The sequence below is a fragment of the Culex pipiens genome, chromosome 2, assembly GCF_016801865.2.
Source record: "Culex pipiens pallens isolate TS chromosome 2, TS_CPP_V2, whole genome shotgun sequence".
Lineage (NCBI taxonomy): Eukaryota > Metazoa > Arthropoda > Insecta > Diptera > Culicidae > Culex > Culex pipiens.
The window spans coordinates 117,745,370-117,765,733 of NC_068938.1; the positions used below are offsets into that span (position 1 = coordinate 117,745,370).

The 20,364-nt window shown below is 37.0% G+C and overlaps 1 protein-coding gene across 3 annotated transcripts in view; it reads right to left on the minus strand.

Annotated features, from left to right (window-relative positions):
• The window catches only part of LOC120417925 (protein unc-79 homolog), a 217,400-nt gene that overhangs the window by 70,050 nt on the left and 126,986 nt on the right, over positions 1–20,364 (minus strand). For 2 of the 3 annotated variants that reach the window (XM_039580162.2, XM_039580161.2), the window contains exons 15-20: positions 20,053–20,184; positions 19,570–19,995; positions 16,454–16,525; positions 16,216–16,364; positions 15,425–16,159; positions 14,927–15,368 (exon numbers count right to left, since the gene is read on the minus strand). In XM_039580162.2, the coding sequence (XP_039436096.1) occupies positions 14,927–15,368; positions 15,425–16,159; positions 16,216–16,364; positions 16,454–16,525; positions 19,570–19,995; positions 20,053–20,184 (1,956 nt within the window). Of the gene's footprint in view, positions 1–14,926; positions 15,369–15,424; positions 16,160–16,215; positions 16,365–16,453; positions 16,526–19,569; positions 19,996–20,052; positions 20,185–20,206 lie in introns of those variants that run through there. The other variant, XM_039580163.2, reaches the window with a different exon arrangement.

The window sequence follows — 20,364 nt, forward strand, 5'->3', positions numbered from 1 at the left end:
CAAAACATTTTGTTGAGTTGATAATCAAGATTTTTTTTAAACAACAGAACGCCAAAGCAACTTTTTCAAAACGACAAAAGATATTTGTGGAACTGAGAAAATCAAGGTTTGTTTCAACGCAAAATCGGCGTTGATTATATTCAACAAAAAATTTGTTAAATCAAACCTCGTACAGGCTGATCGTAAGTAATTTTGAGATTTGTTTTCATAAGGGTCCTCTTGGAAAGGGCTGTCAAACAAGATTATTTCTATCAAGAAAGAGTAAGATAATTTCTATCAACATTAATTTGAAAATCAATTTAAGGTTTTTGTGCAAGCGTAAAGCGTAATTGTACTCAAAAAATAAATTTTATAGTTGCGTGAGTTACGGAAATTGCTTTCCGCATAATGGAGCACCCGATTCGAGTGGAAGAAATAACAGTTCTATGACTATCTGCAGCGCGAAGTTTTATAATTGTTTCAAATTGCGAGCAGTTTTAAATATTTAGAACTGGCAGAAATTAAACTAGAACACGATGCTCGCAACGCGCTGATCTAAATGTTGTTTCAAATATTGCCCGTATTCCCGAAAAAGACAAGCGGCATATTTACCAGCCTCGAAACGACGCGCTGCACTTTCGGCAAATGCGCGCTGTCAAATCCCATACTGTGCGTTTTGTTTTTTTTTTATCTTCTTCTTCGAATCGCTTGCCATTGCTGCCAGGTATGTTTTTTATTGCACGAAAAGAAAAGGGAAAAGGGGTAAAGATTGAAGTTTGAGGTCCAAAAGATCAATTTCAACTCTCTTAGATACATTCGAAAAATCTTATGAAGCACTTCGAAATGAGCCATAGACATCCAGGATTGGTTTGATTTTTTGTCATAGCTTTTGCAAATTACTGTTAATTTTTTTTTTTAAACCTTAACCCGAGCAGGGGTAAATAACACGGGAATACCAAATTTTGGTATTACTTGGGCAAATAACAGGGACCAAAATGTGCCCTTGGTTGCCCAGTAATAAATGGTAAAATATCACGAAATCATACCAAAGTATGTGGAAGGGCACAACAATACCAAACCATGTTATTCCAAGGGTAAAATAATACCTCAAAATAAAACCATTTCAATACCAAGTTGAGGTCTTCTGGATTTTTGAACATTGCTTGAATACCAAAACTTGGTATTGCCATGGTTTTATTTTTCGGTATTCCAGCACCCTTGGAAAATCGGATTTTGGTATTCCTGTGGTCTTCCACATACATGATTTTGGTGTGATTTCATGATATTTTACCATCTATTACTGGGCAACCAAGAGCACATTTTGGTCGCTGGTATTCGCACAAGTAATACCAAAATTTGTTATTTTCATACCATTTTTAGTGCAGCAGTTGCATTTAGTGAAAAAACGGAAATGATCCATATGCAACAGCCAAATCTACTCACCTGATGATTCCATGTTGTTCTTAGTGATATTCTTCACCACATCGAATGCATTTGTCATTGATGAACGGCCTGTGCTTGAAATTCTTGAAGATTCTGAAAAATAACAACATTGAAAAATAAGTGTTATTAAAATGAAAATAGATTGAAATTCACCAAAATTCTATAATCTGTCGATTTACTCGTTTTTCAAATTATTTGGTTATCCCAACTTAGAGAAATTTCAACGTTTTTAAAAAAAATAGTGGGTATATTGAAAAAACTTTAAAATCAGCTTTAACATTCTTGGGTTTCATGTCATTTTAGCGCAAAATTAATTATCTCGTCAAAATTTATAAAAAATTTCCCATAGTTTCGGAGGAATTTCATGAAACCTTTCAATACCAAAATAATACCAAAATGTGACATCCTGACTTAGAAAATTTTCCACAATTTCAAGTCATTTCAAAAATATCAAAAATGTTTAAAATCAAGTTTGAAATTTCCGGTTTTCAATGAAAGCATTCGCTTTGAGACACCATTTTAGCGCAAAATTAATTATTTTGTCAAAATTGGTCAAAATTTTCCCATAGTTTCAGAGGAATTATAGGTCAAAAGTTAGGGAATTTCATGGACTATAAGCCTACGTTAATAAACTTTTGGCCAATCGCAGTTTTTCTCATAATTTTTCGATTTTTCTAGAACAAACATTTTACAACGTTGGTTTTTGCCCTGTAGGCTTCCATAGCGGTACTTTTTGGCTCAATTTTGACATATTCGGAATCCTTGGAAAATTTCACGTTAGTTAGAAGTATTGAAGTTGTAAATTTGATTGAAAAAAAATGCCATTTAGAATGAATAAAAATATTTTTTAACAATTTATTGGATTGGGGGTAAAACAGGTTTTCGCCTATACTTGATACAGCATTTGACGTATTGATCACAGGGTAAATAAGATCTATTTCTTTTTTCAAAAATGTTTTATTTAATTATTTTTGCCTTTCTTACTTAAGAAAGGTATAGGTTTTACTTTAAGCCAGGACGTCATTTCCATCTTCGTAAATATGTCGATTCAGCATGAATTTTAAGCGGAAAAATCGCCAAAAAATCACACTGCATCGATTTTCGACTCTCTATCGATTCACCTTGACAGAACTCGTCTATCTCGAACCCTCGAATTTTGAGAAAATAAATTCCGTGGAGGTCGAGTGATGTTCGTATGTGGTAAAATTTTGCAAAATTTTGTGTCGCGCCGTTCTCAGCTCCCATATATCCGATTTCGATTCTTCTAAATGCAGATGAAAGCTAGTGTGCTGAACCTGGGCGAGTTGCCGCGCAAATTTCGAAATATCCATCTGTTTTCGGATGCGGCCAGACTTTTCAACAAAATACACAGTTTTCAAATGAAAATATGGTCAAATTTTTTCATTTTCATATATTTTATTTATCTCAAAAATTGCATTTTTCGAGCCCTACAACCTCCCAAATTTTCATCCAGATTCATAATATGGTTCTGGAGTTAGAGCCGTTTGATTGACCTACCATAAGAAAAAAATCCCTAAAAAAAGGTAAAAGCCCACCTGGTGACCTTCGCCAACATTTTTCATTTCTGATTTTATTCGAAATTTCTTGCTACATTCATAGTACAGACCATGAGTGAGCATCTGAAACAAATTCGACATCGATCGACAATCCCGATCAATTTACTTTTTGCCTTTCTTACTAAAGAAAGGTATAGGTTTTACTTTAAGCCAGGACGTCATTTCCATCTTCGTAAATATGTCGATTCAGCATGAATTTTAAGCGGAAAAATCGCCAAAAAATCACACTGCATCGATTTTCGACGCTTCGTCGCCAAGTCGACAAGTTGTCAAGTTGAGCTTCGAATACTGGCGCGAGAATGCTGGCGCATCTATTTTGTGGCTCGATTTATACTCATTTTGTAGTAACTTGTCTACCGATGTTTCCTTCAATATGTAAGATATCGTAGCTTTTCGGTTTCTTTTGCCCTGTCCGTTTTTGCATAACTGTCCAATGTTTATGCAAAAACCTTTGTGACATAGGACATTCATCTGGCTACAATCAACTTGTTTCCCGTGCGCTTCTAAAATCGCCTAAATGTAGACTTCATTTTCGTAAGTTTATTTAACAGGGTTCATTGGATTCCAATAGGAGCTTTCTAAGCTTTTCATCGTTTATATCGTTTTCAAAGTGTTCAATGCTGGCGACTCCAATGACTTTCTTCCTAAGGTTCTCGCGATTGAGTGTGTAGTGGTGCGGTTGTTAAAAATAGCTATCTCTGACTCTGTCACTCTCGTAGAAGCTGAAACCGCGGTGTGCGTTGTTGGGAAGCTTGCTATGATCGCGTTTGTCATAATCGCTTGTTTGATTAGAAACGTACAAACATATTGTACGATTAAAAATATTCTTTTGGTGAAAATTGCGTTTTTTATTTCTTTTGGAAATCATATCATTCATAATACTCATAATATCATCATAATACTTTGCTTTCATCATAAGACTTTCTTTTGTGCTGACGTTATAAATAAACAAAGTTGATGTTATCAATTGAAAGAAGTTCTACCATTGTTATATTCTTTAGTAAGAAAGGCTCTTTCTCACCCCAGGTGGGATTAAATCGGGTTTTTAAATCAAATTTACAACATCCATCCATCTTGGATAACACGCTCTTGGGTCGCCGTGACCAATTTTCATGGTCATATTCGGGTTCAGCGACCCCAAATTAGTCAAATTTGATTGGTCACAAACCTGTTACATGTTGTTTAAAAATACTTGAAGATTTTCTTTTCGCTTCCCTTAAGGAATCCGGCTTCGTGACCGCGATATTCGTACTCAGCTGGGTCGATTTAGTCAAGATCTATCAAAACCTGGCCTGTTACATGATTTGCCGTTAGACACAAGAAAATTAGCCCTTTTTGGATTTCGTGCCTTGACTACTAGTAAAAGTAGTACTTTTTGAACAAAAACCCCATTCCAAGACTACTTTACCCAGAGCAGCAAAACTCTGCCTCCAAATTGCCTGTTCCATGATTGTGGGATGTTATGGTGCCTCCCACAATTGTGGAACACCGGCATTTAACTGATATTTTTACAAACAAAGTTATCAGACCATTCATAAAACATAACTAAGCTTGAATTTCGTTGGTTTCAGTGCGTGAAGTCATTATTTTGTAAAAATTGTGTACTCATGGAGAGAACCAAAGTTTGTTTACATCCGTAACAAAAAAGTGTTCCGAATTTGTGGATTTCAAGGGTCAAAGTTTTTCTTCAAAAACTTGATATAAAAGTTAAAATTTGCAGTTGTTCGATACAGCATTCGAAAGATCGCAAGAAAAGCTTTCAAATGAAGGTAAAAGCGAATCATCAAGTTCAATTATCGATTTTCTATGATTTTCTGAACATTGGCCGATCTGTAAACGGTTCCGAATATGAGGGATGACTGTATCTTCATGAATGTTTCAGGAGTGATTGAAAATCATCTTTTTAGTGTATTCAATAAATTTTCTGTAACATGAAATTTTGTGATTTTCTACATGTATGTAACCCCTTAAGACAAATTCATTTCGTTTACCCTACTTCTTTCCCGAGCATGGGAAAATAACAAGGGAAATGCGTAATAATTAGGGCGTCCAATTTTCCCGGGTTTTGAATTTCCCGGGAAACGGGAAAAATATTTTAAGAATCCCGGGAATTCCCGGGATCCCGAAAAATTTTTACAGCAGTCAAAAAATCTATTTTTTCATTATATTTGTTACGTTTTTCTTGCTTAAATCATACAATAAGCTCAAAACTGTTAATGGTGATAAGCTACACTTCAATCTGAACAAGGACAGCAGCCTTTAGATAGTTTAAACACATTAAAAAAATGTGTTCTTTGATGTGCTTTGGAATTTAATTGAACCAGAATTTTGAATATATTTCTTTTATTTTTTTAATTAAATAATATAACTACAAAAGCTTATACAATTTCAATTAAAGTGTCTAAAACAACAAGAAATAAAATTATACCAGACAATGTAACACTTTGGATAAGTTTGGAATTTTATGTTTTATAATTAAAAACATATTTTAAAAATTATCTTTAAGTCACTACCAACCAACTACCAATCGGGATAATCGGGACTGCAGTCTGAATAGGTACAGGAGATTTTAGAGCAATAAATTTGGAAATCGGTGTACGAATTGTTTTGATCTGTTCCTGTTGTAATCGAAATCAATCAAAACAATCAGAACATTATTCTAAATCAAATTAGCTTAAACAGCTATCTAAATTCGTTACTTTTGTCCTAATTTCCTCCAGATGCCGGTTTATGATGATTAGCTAAATAATTTTTAAAATATTATGCTTTTTTCAAGTTTAAAGTCATAAATATACATGAATATAACAATAAGTCTTTTTTTAAATAAATAAAATTTAGTAGAAAATATCTATGGTGCAAAGCATTTTGCGGATCTGTAAACAAAAATTTGAACAATTTTCCCTGTCAAATTAATGCTGTTATATGCCGAATACAAATTTTAATGCTTTAAAATGCTTATCGATTACTAATTTCCACAACCAAATCTGAATTCCTAGACCAAAATTTGATATGTTTTCAATTTCGGGAATTCCCGGGACAAAATATGAAAAATCCCGGGATTCGGGAATTCTCGGTTTTGTAAAAATCCCGGGATTTTTGTCCCGGGAATTCCCGGGATGGACGCACTAGTAATAATAACTTTCTCTGGTATCAATACCAAATTTTGGTATTCCTGGACCCTTTAAGGATTATGCAAGAGCATAATGTAGTATCATACCAATTTAAGGTATTGTTTTGATATTGCAAAATTGCAGAATTTGTCAATGGTTGAACACCACATTTTGGTATTCTTTTGGTATTTATTACAGTATTCTATCAAATTCCTATGAAACTATGGGAAAATTTTGACCAATTTTGACAAAATAATAAATTTTGCGCTAAAATGATGCCTCAAAACGAATGCTTTCATTGAAATCCGGAAATTTCAAACTTGATTTTAAACATTTTTGATATACCCCCTAAAGAAATGACTTGAAATTGTTGAAAAAAATTTAAGTCACATTTTGGTATTATTTTGGTATTGAAGTGTTTCATCAAATTCCTCTGAAACTTTGGAAATATTTTTATTAATTTTGACGAGATAATTAACTTTTAATTGACTTGAAACCTAAAAATGTTAAAGCTGATTTCTTTTTTTTTATATAACCACTAAGATTTTTTTTAAAAACGTTGAAATTTCTTTAAGTCGGGTAACCAAATATTTTGAAAAACGAGTTTATCAACAGATTATTGAATTTTGGTGAATTTCAATCCTTATTTTTCAATCATGTTGTTTTTCAGAATCTTCAAGAACTTCAAGCACAGGCCGTTCATCAATGACAAATGAATTCGATGCGGTGAAAAATATCACTAAGAACAACATGGAATCATAAGGTGAGTAGATTTGGCTGTTGCATATGGATCATTTCCGTTTTTTCACTAACTGCAACTGCTGCACTAAAAATGGTATGAAAATAACAAATTTTGGTATTACTTATGCAAATACCAGCGACCAAAATGTGCCTTTGGTTGCCCAATAATAGATGGTAAAATACCATGAAATCATACCAAAATCATGTATGTGGAAGACCACAGGAATACCAAAACCTGATTTTCCAAGGGCGCGGGAATACCTCAAAATTAAACCATGGCAATACCAAGTTTTAGTATTCAAGCAATGTTCAAAAATCCAGAAGACCTCAACTTTGTATTGAAATGGTTTTATTTTGAGGTATTATTTTACCCTTGGAATAACATGGTTTGGTATTGTTGTGCCCTTCCACATACAAGACTTTGGTATGATTTCATGGTATTTTACCATCTATTACTGGGCAACCAAGCGCACAATTTGGTCGCTGTTATTTGCCCAAGTAATACCAAAATTTGGTATTCCCGTGTTATTTACCCCTGCTCGGGTGGCCTGTCCCTGTCCGCTCTCCGACGAGCGCATCGAAGGTGAACTCACTGAATTGTAAGAATCGCCACGAATGTCCGTGTTTTAATTTGATCTGGAACCTGGCGCACCGCACGACAATCGCAACCGAGCTCGTGATTTCGCACTAGGGCAGATGTTTTTTTACCTCGAATTTCAATGTACGGCTCATTCTGACAAAGTTTGTCTTAATGAATACAAATTTGAGTACGGTTGATTTTATCACGAAAACGGTAAGACGATTCACCAAATTCAAACAAATCTTCTACTGCTGTTAAGGCTCGGATCATGCTGGAAACTGGTTCGTTGAAACCATAGGCTGTACGATGGAATCTGTGGGCTAGTAGTGTTGAGTCACGTAGCGTTCTTTGCGGTGTGCGGAAGTTGATAAGAGAGAGCAGATTAGGGGAGTCGACTTTGCTGGGAAAACGACTTGTTGAAAATGGCCAAAAGAGGAGCAACTAACGCATCAGCACATCGGCGGTAGACCACAGAGGGGATACCATCTGGCCCTGGGGAGAAGGACGACTTTAGCTTTGCTACCATATCAGCCGACACGTCGAATGTTGAAAGGTCAAGAAGGTTCTCGGAAACGTTGTTTGAAACAACCGCAGCTTCCTCGTCAGTGGCGTAACCTGCAGCAAAAACACTTTTGAAATGCTGTGCAAACACAGGACATCTCTGGAGATCCGGACTCGTGTTGGTCAAAAAAGACACTGTCAGGGATGTCTTGGCTCTTTCTTTTCGCGTTCACAAAGTTCCAAAACCCGCGGGGATTACGCCAAAGGTTCGTCTGGACACGCAACACGTACGTCTTATACAGTGTAGAGTTGAGTTTCCTGTTGATCTCCTAAACTTCATCTTGTAGACAACAGAGCGAAGACGGCGCAGATCGGCAGCGTGTTCGCCATCAGGTTACAGATTGGAGCTTGCCAGGTTAGTACCAGCATCAGATTTAGCTGCAATCTCTGCAGGTTTCAGCAACAACATGCTCTCGTTCGGCAGCACGTTCACCGCCAGGTTCCAGTTCGTAGTTTAGTCCTGCTAGCTGCGGGAAGGAACGACCGAACAGCGATCGCGGTGGTAGTTGCCCTCCTTGCGACTTGATCGGTTGTCGTCCGTCCAGATAGAATCCTTCCTCGAAACGTACTCGCTTGTACTCCTTCTTGTACATCGTCAGAAATTGGTTCGATGGGTTGGTTTCCGCTTCGTACAGAGAACTCAGCCACCTGAAAATAGTGATAAAAGTCTTAAAACAAATCAGTATTTTGATGAAGAGCCGTTGCGTAGGGGCATATGACTACGCCCCTGCGCAACGGCAGAGATGTCATCGACAACAAGTTTGCCGCTCGAACCACCCAGCAACAAGCCGACGCACCAAACCAAGCCGATGACCGTGAAGCACAAAGGCCACCTGACGAAGGTGCGATCCAATTTCAGCTCTGTGACCTTGGAGTAGCGTGGCGTACGCAGTCCAGCAAGAACACTACCCGGGATCGAGTTCCATCTGTTGAGAGAACTCAACGGGGGGAGTATATTCGGGAAGACCGAATAGAGTTTGTCCCCACCCGTACGACGAGAACGATGATAATGACTACGCCCCTGCGCAACGGCAGAGCTGTCATCAACGACGTCAACAACAACAAGTTTGCCGCTCAAACCACCCAGCAACAAGCTCGCGTAGACTGTAGACCGTCTGGACGGGCCATGTTCCGGAAACGACAACCGCTCTGCCAGGTCCTGTCCTGGAGGCACCAACTGGCTGGCCGGACCAAGTTCCGGAAGTCACCCCCGTCTAGCAGGACCTGTTCCGGAGACGACCTCTGCTCTGCCTGGTCCAGTCCTGGAGGCACCCGCATCGATGGGTCCTGTCCCGGATGCAACTCAAGCCCTGCCGGGTCTTGTCCCGAAGGCGTTCTCCGCCCTGCCAGACCGTGTTCCGGAGGAATTCACCGCTCTGCCAGGCCCTGTCCTGGAAGCAAGCGCATCGCTGGATCCTGTTTCGGATGCAACCCAAGCCCTGCCGGGTCATGTCCCGAAGGTAATCTCCATGCTGTCGGACCCTTGTTCTGGAGGATTTCACAGCTCTGCCAGGCCCTGAATTATGTTCCGATGCCGAGCCCGATAACATGATCATTATCGGACTCTCTGTTTCTCTTTCCCAACAAGCCCAGACTTGTTGATTTAGGCCCACCTGGCTAGGACAACAGGAAAAGTGCTATAAAACTGGACCCACAAAGTTGGTGTCTTATATAATACATAAGGAAGGATTTGTCTACCTAAACCCGAGCAGGGGTAAATAACACGGGAATACCAAATTTTGGTATTACTTGGGCAAATAACAGCGACCAAAATGTGCCCTTGGTTGCCCAGTAATAGATGGTAAAATACCATGAAATCATACCAAAGTCTAGTATGTGGAAGGGCACAACAATACCAAACCATGTTATTCCAAGGGTAAAATAATACCTCAAAATAAAACCATTTCAATACCAAGTTGAGGTCTTCTGGATTTTTGAACATTGCTTGAATACCAAAACTTGGTATAACCATGGTTTTATTTTTAGGTATTCCCGCGCCCTTGGAAAATCATATTTTGGTATTTCTGTGGTCTTCCACATACATGATTTTTGTATGATTTCATGGTATTTTACCATCTATTACTGGGCAACCAAGGGCACATTATGGTCGCTGGTATTTGCACAAATAATACCATTTTTAGTGCAACAGTTGCAGTTAGTAAAAAAACGGAAATGGTCCATATGCAACAGCCAAATCTACTCACCTGATGATTCCATGTTGCTCTTAGTGATATTCTTCACCACACCGAGTGCATTTGTCATTGATGAACGGCCTGTGCTTGAAGTTCTTGAAGCTTCTGAAAAATAACAAGATTGAAAAATAATTATTATTAAAATGAAACTGAATTGAAATTCACCAAAATTCAATAATCTGTCGATTAACTCGTTTTTCAAAATATTTGGTTATCCCGACTTAGATAAATTTCAACGTTTTTGAAAAAAATATTGGTGGGTATATCACACAAATGTTTTAAATCATCTTTAACATTTTTGGGTTCCAAGTCATTTTAGCGTAAAATTAATTATCTCGTCAAAATTTAAAAAAAATCCCATAGTTTCAGAGAAAATTGATGAAACCTTTCAATACCAAAATAATACCAAAATGTGGCATCCTGACTTAGAAAATTTTCCACAATTTCAAGTCATTTCTGTAGGGGGTATATCAAAAATGTTTAAAATCAAGTTTGAAGTTTCCGGTTTTCAATGAAAGCATTCGCTTTGAGACATAATTTTAGCGCAAAATTAATCATTTTGTCAAAATTGGTCAAAATTTTCCCATAGTTTCAGAGGAATTTGATGAAACCTTTCAATACCAAAATAATACCAAAATGTGCCATCCTGACTTAGAAAATTTTCCACAATTTCAAGTCATTTCTGTAGAGGTATATCAAAAATGTTTAAAATCAAGTTTGAAGTTTCCGGTTTTCAATAAAAGCATTCGCTTTGAGACATCATTTTAGCGCAAAATTAATTATTTTGTCAAAATTGGTCAAAATTTTCCCATAGTTTCAGAGAAATTTGATAAAATACTGTAATACCAAAAGAATACCAAAATGTGGTGTTCGATCATTGGCAAATTCTGCAATTTTGCAATATCAAAACAATACCTTAAATTGGTATGATACCACATTTTGCTCTTGCATAATCCTTAAGAAATTTTTTAAAGGGTCCAGGAATACCAAAATTTGGTATAAATACCAGAGAAAGGTATTATTACGTATTTCCCTTGTTATTTACCCATGCTCGGGTTAAATCCTTCCCACACAGCTAGCATAAGTTTTAGAAGTAAGAAGGCAGTCTGTAACTACCTCTTAAACGGAGCGAACACGGCTCAAAATAAAAAGGCTTAAAGACACTAATCGTCTTTAATTATAATGCCTGTCCTGGAGGCAACTGCATCGCTGGATCCTATTCCGGATGCAACACAAGTCCAGTCGGGTCCTGTCCCGAAGGCAATCTCCCCCATGCCGGACCGTGTTCCGGAATCAGATCCAGAAAAGGACGGCAACTCCAAGATCCCATCGGAAGACTCCAAATACAACCAACCTCAACCCGAACGAGAGATAGAATCGCACCAGGCGAGTCTCATGCATCTCCCAGAACGCAACATCGACGTGAATCTATGGCACTGCTCGTGATCGGTGCGTCGCCGACGCACCAAACCAAGCCGATGACCGCGAAGCCTTTGTGCCACCTGACGAAGGTGCGATCCAACGTCAGCTCTGTGACCCTGGAGTAGCGTGACGTACGCAGTCCATCAAGGACACTACCCGGGATCGAGTTCCGTCTGTTGAGAGAACTCAACGGGGGGAAGTATGTTCGGGACGACCAAACAGTGTTTGCCCTCATCCATACGACGAGAATGACTAAGCCCCTGCGCAACGGCGCAGCTGTCATCAACGACGTCAACAACAACAATTTTGCCGCTCGGACCGCCCAGCCCCGAGCAGGGGTAAATAACACGGGAATACCAAATTTTGGTATTACTTGGGCAAATAACAGGGACCAAAATGTGCCCTTGGTTGCCCAGTAATAGATGGTAAAATACCATGAAATCATACCAAAGTCTTCTATGTGGAAGGGCTCAACAATACCAAACCATGTTATTCCAAGGGTAAAATAATACCTCAAAATAAAACCATTTCAATACCAAGTTGAGGTCTTCTGGATTTTTGAACATTGCTTGAATACCAAAACTTGGTATTGCCATGGTTTAATTTTTAGGTATTCCCGCGCCCTTGAAAAATCAGATTTTGGTATTCCTGTGGTCTTCCACATACATGATTTTGGTATGATTTCATGGTATTTTACCATCTATTACTGGGCAACCAAGAGCACATTTTGGTCGCTGGTATTTGCACAAGAAATACCAAAATTTGGTATTTTCATACCATTTTTAGTGCAACAGTTGCAGTTAGTGAAAAAACGGAAATGATCCATATGCAACAGCCAAATCTACTCACCTTATGATTCCATGTTGTTCTTAGTGATATTCTTCACCACATCGAATGCATTTGTCGTTGATGAACGGCCTGTGCTTGAAGTTCTTGAAGATTCTAAAAAATAACAAGATTGAAAAATAAGTGTTATTAAAATGAAACTGGATTGAAATTCACCAAAATTCAATAATATGTCCGGTTTTTAATGAAAGCATTCGCTTTGAGACATCATTTTAGCGCAAAATTAATTATTTTGTCAAAATTGGTCAAATTTTTTCCATAGTTTCATAGGAATTTGATAAAACACTTTAACACCAAAATAATACCAAAATGTGCCATCCTGACTTAGAAAATTTTTCACAATTTCAAGTCATTTCTTTAGGGAGTATATCAAAAATGTTTGAAATCAATTTTGAAATTTTCGGTTTTCAATGAAAGCATTCACTTTGAGGCATCATTTTAGCGCAAAATTAATTATTTTGTCAAAATTGGTCAAAATTTTCCCATAGTTTCAGAGGAATTTGATAAAACACTTCAATACCAAAATGTGCCATCCTGACTTAGAAAATTTTCCACAATTTCAAGTCATTTCTTTAGGGGGTATATCAAAAATGTTTAAAATCAAGTTTGAAATTTACGGTTTTCAATTAAAGCATTTGCTTTGAGACATCATTTTAGCGCAAAATTAATTATTTTGTCAAAATTGGTCAAAAATTTTCCATAGTTTCAGAAGAATTTGATAAAATACTGTAATACCAAAAGAATACCAAAATGTGGTGTTCGACCATTGACAAATTCTGCAATTTTGCAATATCAAAACAATACCTTAAATTGGTATGATAGCACATTTTGCTCTTGCATAATCCTTAAGACAAATTTTAAAGGGTCCAGGAATACCAAAATTTGGTATTGATACCAGAGAAAGGTATTATTACGCATTTCCCTTGTTATTTACCCATGCTCGGGGCAACAAGCTCGCATTGAGCGCGCTCAACGCAAGTGATCAGACCTTCGGATGCGCAGCAGCAGAAGAGAATTAGGAGCGGAGGAAAAAGAAGAGGTAGAAGGAAGTGTTGTAGGAGAAAATAGAGAAAGTGAAAGTAGAACCTACCATACCATACGAATCAAGAATCAAGTTCTTCAAGAGACACGTGCAGTTCGTGGTTCATGCGTCTTTGCCACACTCCGTCAGACTCCAGGTTTCTTGCCACAATGTCGATGTCATCGGCAAAAGCAAGCAGCTGGTAGGACTTGTTCAAGATCGAACCACTCGTTTCGATGCCCACTCTTCGAATGATGCCCTCAAGAACGATGTTAAAAAGCGCACAGGATAAGCCATCACCTTGCCGCAGTCCTCGGCGTGATCCAAAGGGTTCCGCTAAATACCCCGAAACACGCACGTGACACATCACACCATCCAAGGTAGCCTTGATTAGCCGAGTCAGTTTATCCGGGAATCCGTTCTCGAACCTTCCGGTGCCGGTAGAAAGCCATAAAACGCACTTTTAACTGTTTGTATATATAAGTAAACAATCTAAACAACATAACACTTCTCCCAACACAAATTTAACAACAAAAATCAGCAGCCGCCGATTAAATAAGCGAAGCTCGTTGAAAACTGACTGAAATCATAGAATAGGTATAGGTAGAATTGCCACTCATTCATCTAACCGGGAGACAAAACAGTGCTGCCTAATTGAGATTGGTGGCGAAACGGGGAACTAACCTACCCTGCGCATCCAAGGTACAAGATGATCGTAGTTAGGTGGGCACTGAATATTATGTTACAAATCTAGAAGAATAATCCTGCAAAAAATAATGTCAATGGTTTTCTTTGTTTAACATTCCAACGCCCAAGGCTCCAAAAAAGTTGGAACGGTAACTTCAACTCGCTGGTTCTCGGGCATAACTCAACCAATCAAGATGATTCGTCTTTCCAGTGATTTGTTAGGATGTCTAGATGATTCTAGAACTTTGCAGAACTTAATTTGATCAAATCTGTAATTTATGCGAACAAAAACATCGTTCCAACTTTTTTTTTTCGCGTGTAATAAAAAAATCGCCAAATTTTGCGTTACGTAATAAAATAACGCTCCCTAAGGGATGATTTAAAAAAAGTCATTTATTTTGTACTACAATCAAATAGTTTATATAAAAAAAAATATTGTTATATGTACATCATTGTCTTTGTGAGGAAGTTGGCTGCAGCGACTTATATGTTTGGAATGTGGTATTCCAAAAATACAGTGTTTTCGCAGGTGGAAGAAAAAAAGTGACCTGCGGGGTAATGACGTTAACGTTTGAAGGTTAGTATGGAGATCGGAAGGAAAGGGGTCGAGAAACAGCTTTACGAACAGCAGAACAAAGAAGAGGGAGCGTTTTCTTGAGGCTTTTCTTCACCATCTCTGGCTTGCTTTCGCTGCCGCTGCTGCCCATTTGAAATGTTTCTTGACCGATTCCTTCCGAAGTGCATACACCGCTTAAGCTACGACGTACCTGAGGTGGTCACAAGTTTTGTCTCCTGTTGATTATTCATTCTAGTATCAGCTAATTCTTTACTTTTGATTACTGCCGTTGATGTACTTTGAGTCACAACAACCGCTTTTTGTACATTGGCCGGGGGATTCAATATTGCCTGGGCTTTCGGTTGACCGAGCATCGAAGCCGCCATGGTTCGTACGCCTTCTTGTACAGAACATTTATTTCCCAGCCCACTTGTGCTAGGTTCCGAAACTTTGTCGCCCACGGATGAGATGATTTTTTGCAACTTTTTGGACAATTCCGTTTTGTCATCTTTAACACCAGTAGTGATGGTAGAAATAGCGACTTGTGCTGCCAAATTTGCAGTTGTTACATGAGCTGTCGCCCTATTTTTTGTTAGTTCTGGCTTGATAGGCGCACAAATGTCATCAAAATTAACTGTGTCATCGAAGGATCCCTGAAACGGTTTGCTTGTTTAAAACTAAACAGAAATCTTGTCTAAAAGAAACTTACAGGTGCGCTACTTCCGTGTAATGTACTATCCGAAAGATCACTTTCGGGTATTGCAACAAGCTCGGATTCAGTATCATCGGCCTCAAGGCTTGAATCGGGATATTTGCGGTACCCCGGATTACTCTTCGACGTCTTATGTTTGTGTCCATCTTTGGGATATATGGAACCACTCGCTGTTATATCTTGTGAATGATCGTCTTTGTCATTGCCTATGGATTGGCTTAAATCTCGAGATCTGACCGGTACATCCATTACCACAGTTGCCGGGATCCTTTTACATTGATGGAAATGATAATCTAGCGAATTTATTACAATCCTTATCAAGTTTTGTGTCATATCAGCATATGGTGGTTGATTGTATTGATATTTGTATAATATTACCAATAGAGACATCATCCAATAACGACGAACATGACTTTCCAAGTACCACAGAGAAAAGTTATACGGTATGTTAGAAATTGATTCCACTCCAGTCTGCGATGTCCCATTTCCTTGATTCGGAGCATACAATAATATTTGAATTACTGACGGTAAGAGGACCCATCCCATTAAGTGATTTTGATCTAAAACTTGGGGTAAATTAGCCAAGAATGAGTTAAACACGGCTGAATTTCTAAGACGACTGGACGATACATGGAAACTCTTATCTATTTGATTAAATCCAAGCAAAAGATACAAATGGCGAAGAACAATGGTTTGTTGTTTAGCCATAGGTTTTTCGTCCGTAGGATAAGCCTTTAAAAAAATATTATTATAGAATGTGTATTTTTTAGTTGTTCGGACATAGATACCAAGTCTGCGCGAGACATAAATTGCATTAGCAAAAATATGAGTAGATGTATCGTTTCCTTGTCGGCTTCTTCAAGATCAATTACTCGGTACAAATATCCTGATAAATTAGAGTCATCCTCGGGACCTCCCATTGTATGAACTTGTCCATCTGTTTCAAAATAATCAAATTTAAATGTCATGTTATAAAACGCTTTCAAATTATATCGATCATTTTGAAAACACTGGTTAAAAACATACCCAAGCCAAAGCGAGAAGTCTTTCTTTTCAAAATTGGTGCAGAAACCTGACGGCTGTAGACTTTTTCTTTTTCTAAAATAAATTTATTTTAAAAGAGCTCATTCCACGGTGTATTTTTTAGAACAAACAAATGATAAAAAATTCGGTTTTGTCTGATATTTGGCACCATGAAAGAAGGGCTCTTTCCCGACATTTTGCGGGGTATACCGAAATATTTCGACGGGGGGTCCAGTTCAACTTTTTTTTTTTGAAGATTATTTCTCGATTGTATGGGATATTTGTTCAAAAAAGTTACAGAAAATCGGTGCATTCATGTTGATATCACTCAAACTTCTTATGAATAAGCCTTGGAGACTCTAACCAACTATATTTGACCAATATTTGACCTCCAATAATAAAAAAATCGAACCAAATTTACCAGATTTCTAGCTTTCTTTGAAATTACCCCAAAATCCTAGCTGGAAACCCCGATACTACCGAAAGTAAATTTTTTCTTTGTACAATTTGTCATGAAATAGCAGCAACACATTACCCGGATACAAATTTGAGCATTTAACAATGCAAAACATAGATTATTTATTTAATAAGCTGTTTATTACCCAATAGGATCCGAAAATTATTTTTTCAATCCTCTGCCACATAACACCATTACATTTTATAACATTTTAGAATCAATCACATTGTAGAAAACAGTTTTCTGAACAAGTTCCATAAAAAAGTATCAGTATTGGTTCAATACAAGCAGAGATATGCCCATGCCCAATTTCCTGAAATAAATAGTGCCTTTCTCCAAAATTTCTTAATTTAATAACCTTTCACACAATGGGCACTGCCTACTGAGTTTTATAATGAATGCTATAGAATAATTTTCATGAATTTCGTCAAAACTTGTTAGGCCGATGCAAATATTTAAAAAAGTTTTTGTCCCTCGGCCCTGGCCGAGGTCAAGGGGGGGCAAAAAAATAAAAAAATTTAAAAATTTAAATAACAAGCCATAGTCATCACATTTAAATGAAAAAAGTGTTTTAAAATGCATTTTACACTAGTTCAGTTGTTTTGCAATCATTAGTTTTCAAAAAATCTAAGATCTGACAAAAACAAAAATTGTATCGAAAAAAAAAGATTTTGCATCGAAAATTTTCAAAAAATCATAATCTTAAGATAACCCAAACATGCTAAAAATTATTTTAAACGCAGGAGAATGTATTTTAATTTGATTTCAGCTGGTTGCACATGAATTTTCATGGAAATTTTGAAGTTTATTGTAAAAATATTTTTTTTTGCCCCCTGATTTTTCGGGCCAATTTTGAAGGGGGGGGGGGTGACAAAAACTTTTAAAAATATTTGTACCAGCCTTATAATTTTTATGTTTTAATAACATATTATCATCATAAAAAATATCTTAGTAGGCAGTGCCCATCATGTGAAAGGTAATTAAATTAAGAAAATTTTGGAGAAAGGCTCTATTTATTTCAGGAAATTGGGCATATCTCTGCTTATATTGAACCAATACTGATACTTTTTTATGGAACTTGTTCAGAAAACTGTTTTTTACAATGTGATTGATTCTAAAATGTTTAAAAATGTAATGGTGTTATGTGGCAGAGGATTGAAAAAATAATTTTCGGAACCTATTAGGTAATAAACAGCTTATTGTAATTTGTTGTTTTATTGGGCACGTCAACTTGTTAGCATAACACTTTAAATCAAGTCAAGGAAGAAAGCTTATTAAATAAATAATCTATGTTTTGCATTGTTAAATGCTCAAATTTGTATCCGGGCAATATTTTGCTGTTATTTCATGACAAATTGTACAAAGGAAAGATTTACTTTCGGTAGTATCGGGGTTTCCAACTTGGATTTTGGGGTAATTTCAAAGAAAGCTGGAAATCTGGTAAATTTGGTTCGATTTTTTTTATTATTGGAAGTCAAATATTGGTCAAATATAGTTGGTTAGAGTCTTTAAGGCTTATTCATAAGAAGTTTGAGTGATATCAACATGAATGCACCGATTTTCTGTGTCTTTTTGCCTTTCTTACAAAAGAAAGGTTTAAGGTTTGCTTTTGGAAAAACGCTTTTTTCAGAAATCTAAAAAAAATCGTGCACGGCGAGGATTCGTCCCAGGAAAAAATCCTATTACTAAATTGAAGGTTCAGATGCGCTCTTTCGATTGAATTTTGGCCCGAAACCCGGAACTCAAAGTCTGATTTTTGAGAGCTCTTTTTCTGAAATACATTTTTAGAGGTATTTTTTGGACTATTTTACAGATAACACTAGCAAATTTAAAGAATTCAGTTTCAAACAAAAAGCCATTCGAAAACATGAGCCATAAACTGTTTGGGCCCAAAATTTGAAGCTTTTCCAAAATGTATTTCCAGAGATATAGCGATTTTAGTGTTTTTCGTCTTATTTTTACCCTATTTTTTCCTATTAAATTTTTGGATTTATACAAAATCATATACTGAACATCAAATTCAAAGTCCCGGCTCGTTCTCGCTCGAAAGCTCGACAAGTCGTCAAGTCGAAGCTTCAACGCCAGCGCTGTTACGCTTGCGCGTGAAAGTGTTCTTTCTGGCTTCTCATAATTGATCGACTAAGTTTAATAGCGATACATATTTTTTTAAGTTAATCATAGACTTACATTATAGACTGAGTACCCTTTATTTTTTTTTCTAATAATGTCAATCCAATATGTTTTTCTTAATTAAATTTAAATATCTTGCGACAAATAATGTACTTCTGAAATTAAAAAAAGGCATTTGAGGTTTGCCCTAAAAAGATTCGAACTTTTAGGTAAAATTCTTACTGGATGGTATCATTTTGTTTCTTAAAAATTAATTGCACCAATATATTTCTCGGAGTTTCATCATTTTGTAAGAAAGGCTCTATTTCACCTCTGGTGATATTAAATCGGGTTTTGAACAAATATCCCATAAAATCGAAAAATTATCTTCAAAAAAAGTTCCTCTGGACCCCCCGACGAAATAGCTCAATATACCCCGCAAAATGTCGGGAAAGAGCCCTTCTTTCACGGTGCCAAATATCAGACATACCGATTTTTTTATTTTTGAGGTCTCGAAAAAATACACCGTGATTCGTTTGTGAAGTAAATTTACCTATTTTCGACTCCTGTCTGGGAATAATTGTGGCCGGTGCTGACATGGTCCGTTTGTATGGCCATTTGGTTCCAAACGAAGCACTCAACGTTTTCATTGACCCCGATGTATCCGACTGACTCAAAGCTTCTCTGGCTTTGTTAATCTTTGTTGATAATACTTCACTTCCGTTTTCCGAATTACGTAAATCCCGCAGGTGTGATATATCTCCATTTTTTTCAAGATTCACTTGAGCTTCAACAAACAATGTATCAAAACGATTTAAGAAGAAGTCCCATGTTAAAACCTTCCGGTCGGAAAGCATGTTGTGCAGTTGATATAGAGATTGAAGAACTACTGGCCTATCCACGATAAACATATCAAACTGTGATTCCAAGCAAAACAACAAAGCTTGGATGGCTTTATCATGAATAGTACCCAAATAACCTGAAAATAGTCTGAATAACAAACAGTCCTTCTCGTAGCCTGAATTATTATGCTTACAAGTAGCTCTTTGCGCAACATAAACATTAAGGTCGTCGCATGCAGCAATCAGATGACAAAAGGCAGTCGCCAAAGATGCTTGAAGACTGATCTCTGAACGTAATGGTGTGGAGTCCATAAATCTTGTAATAACTGAAAAAAAAAACTTGTTTGATCAAATCTTTCTTATACTATGCAGTAGGTGGTGATCGCGCAATTTTTTTTTTTGGTTCAAAAATGAATAAAGATCCGAGAAATCGTAACTATTACATAAACACATACAGATAAAAAAAAAACTGAAACAGTTCCTTGCAGGTTGATTTATGTTGTGGA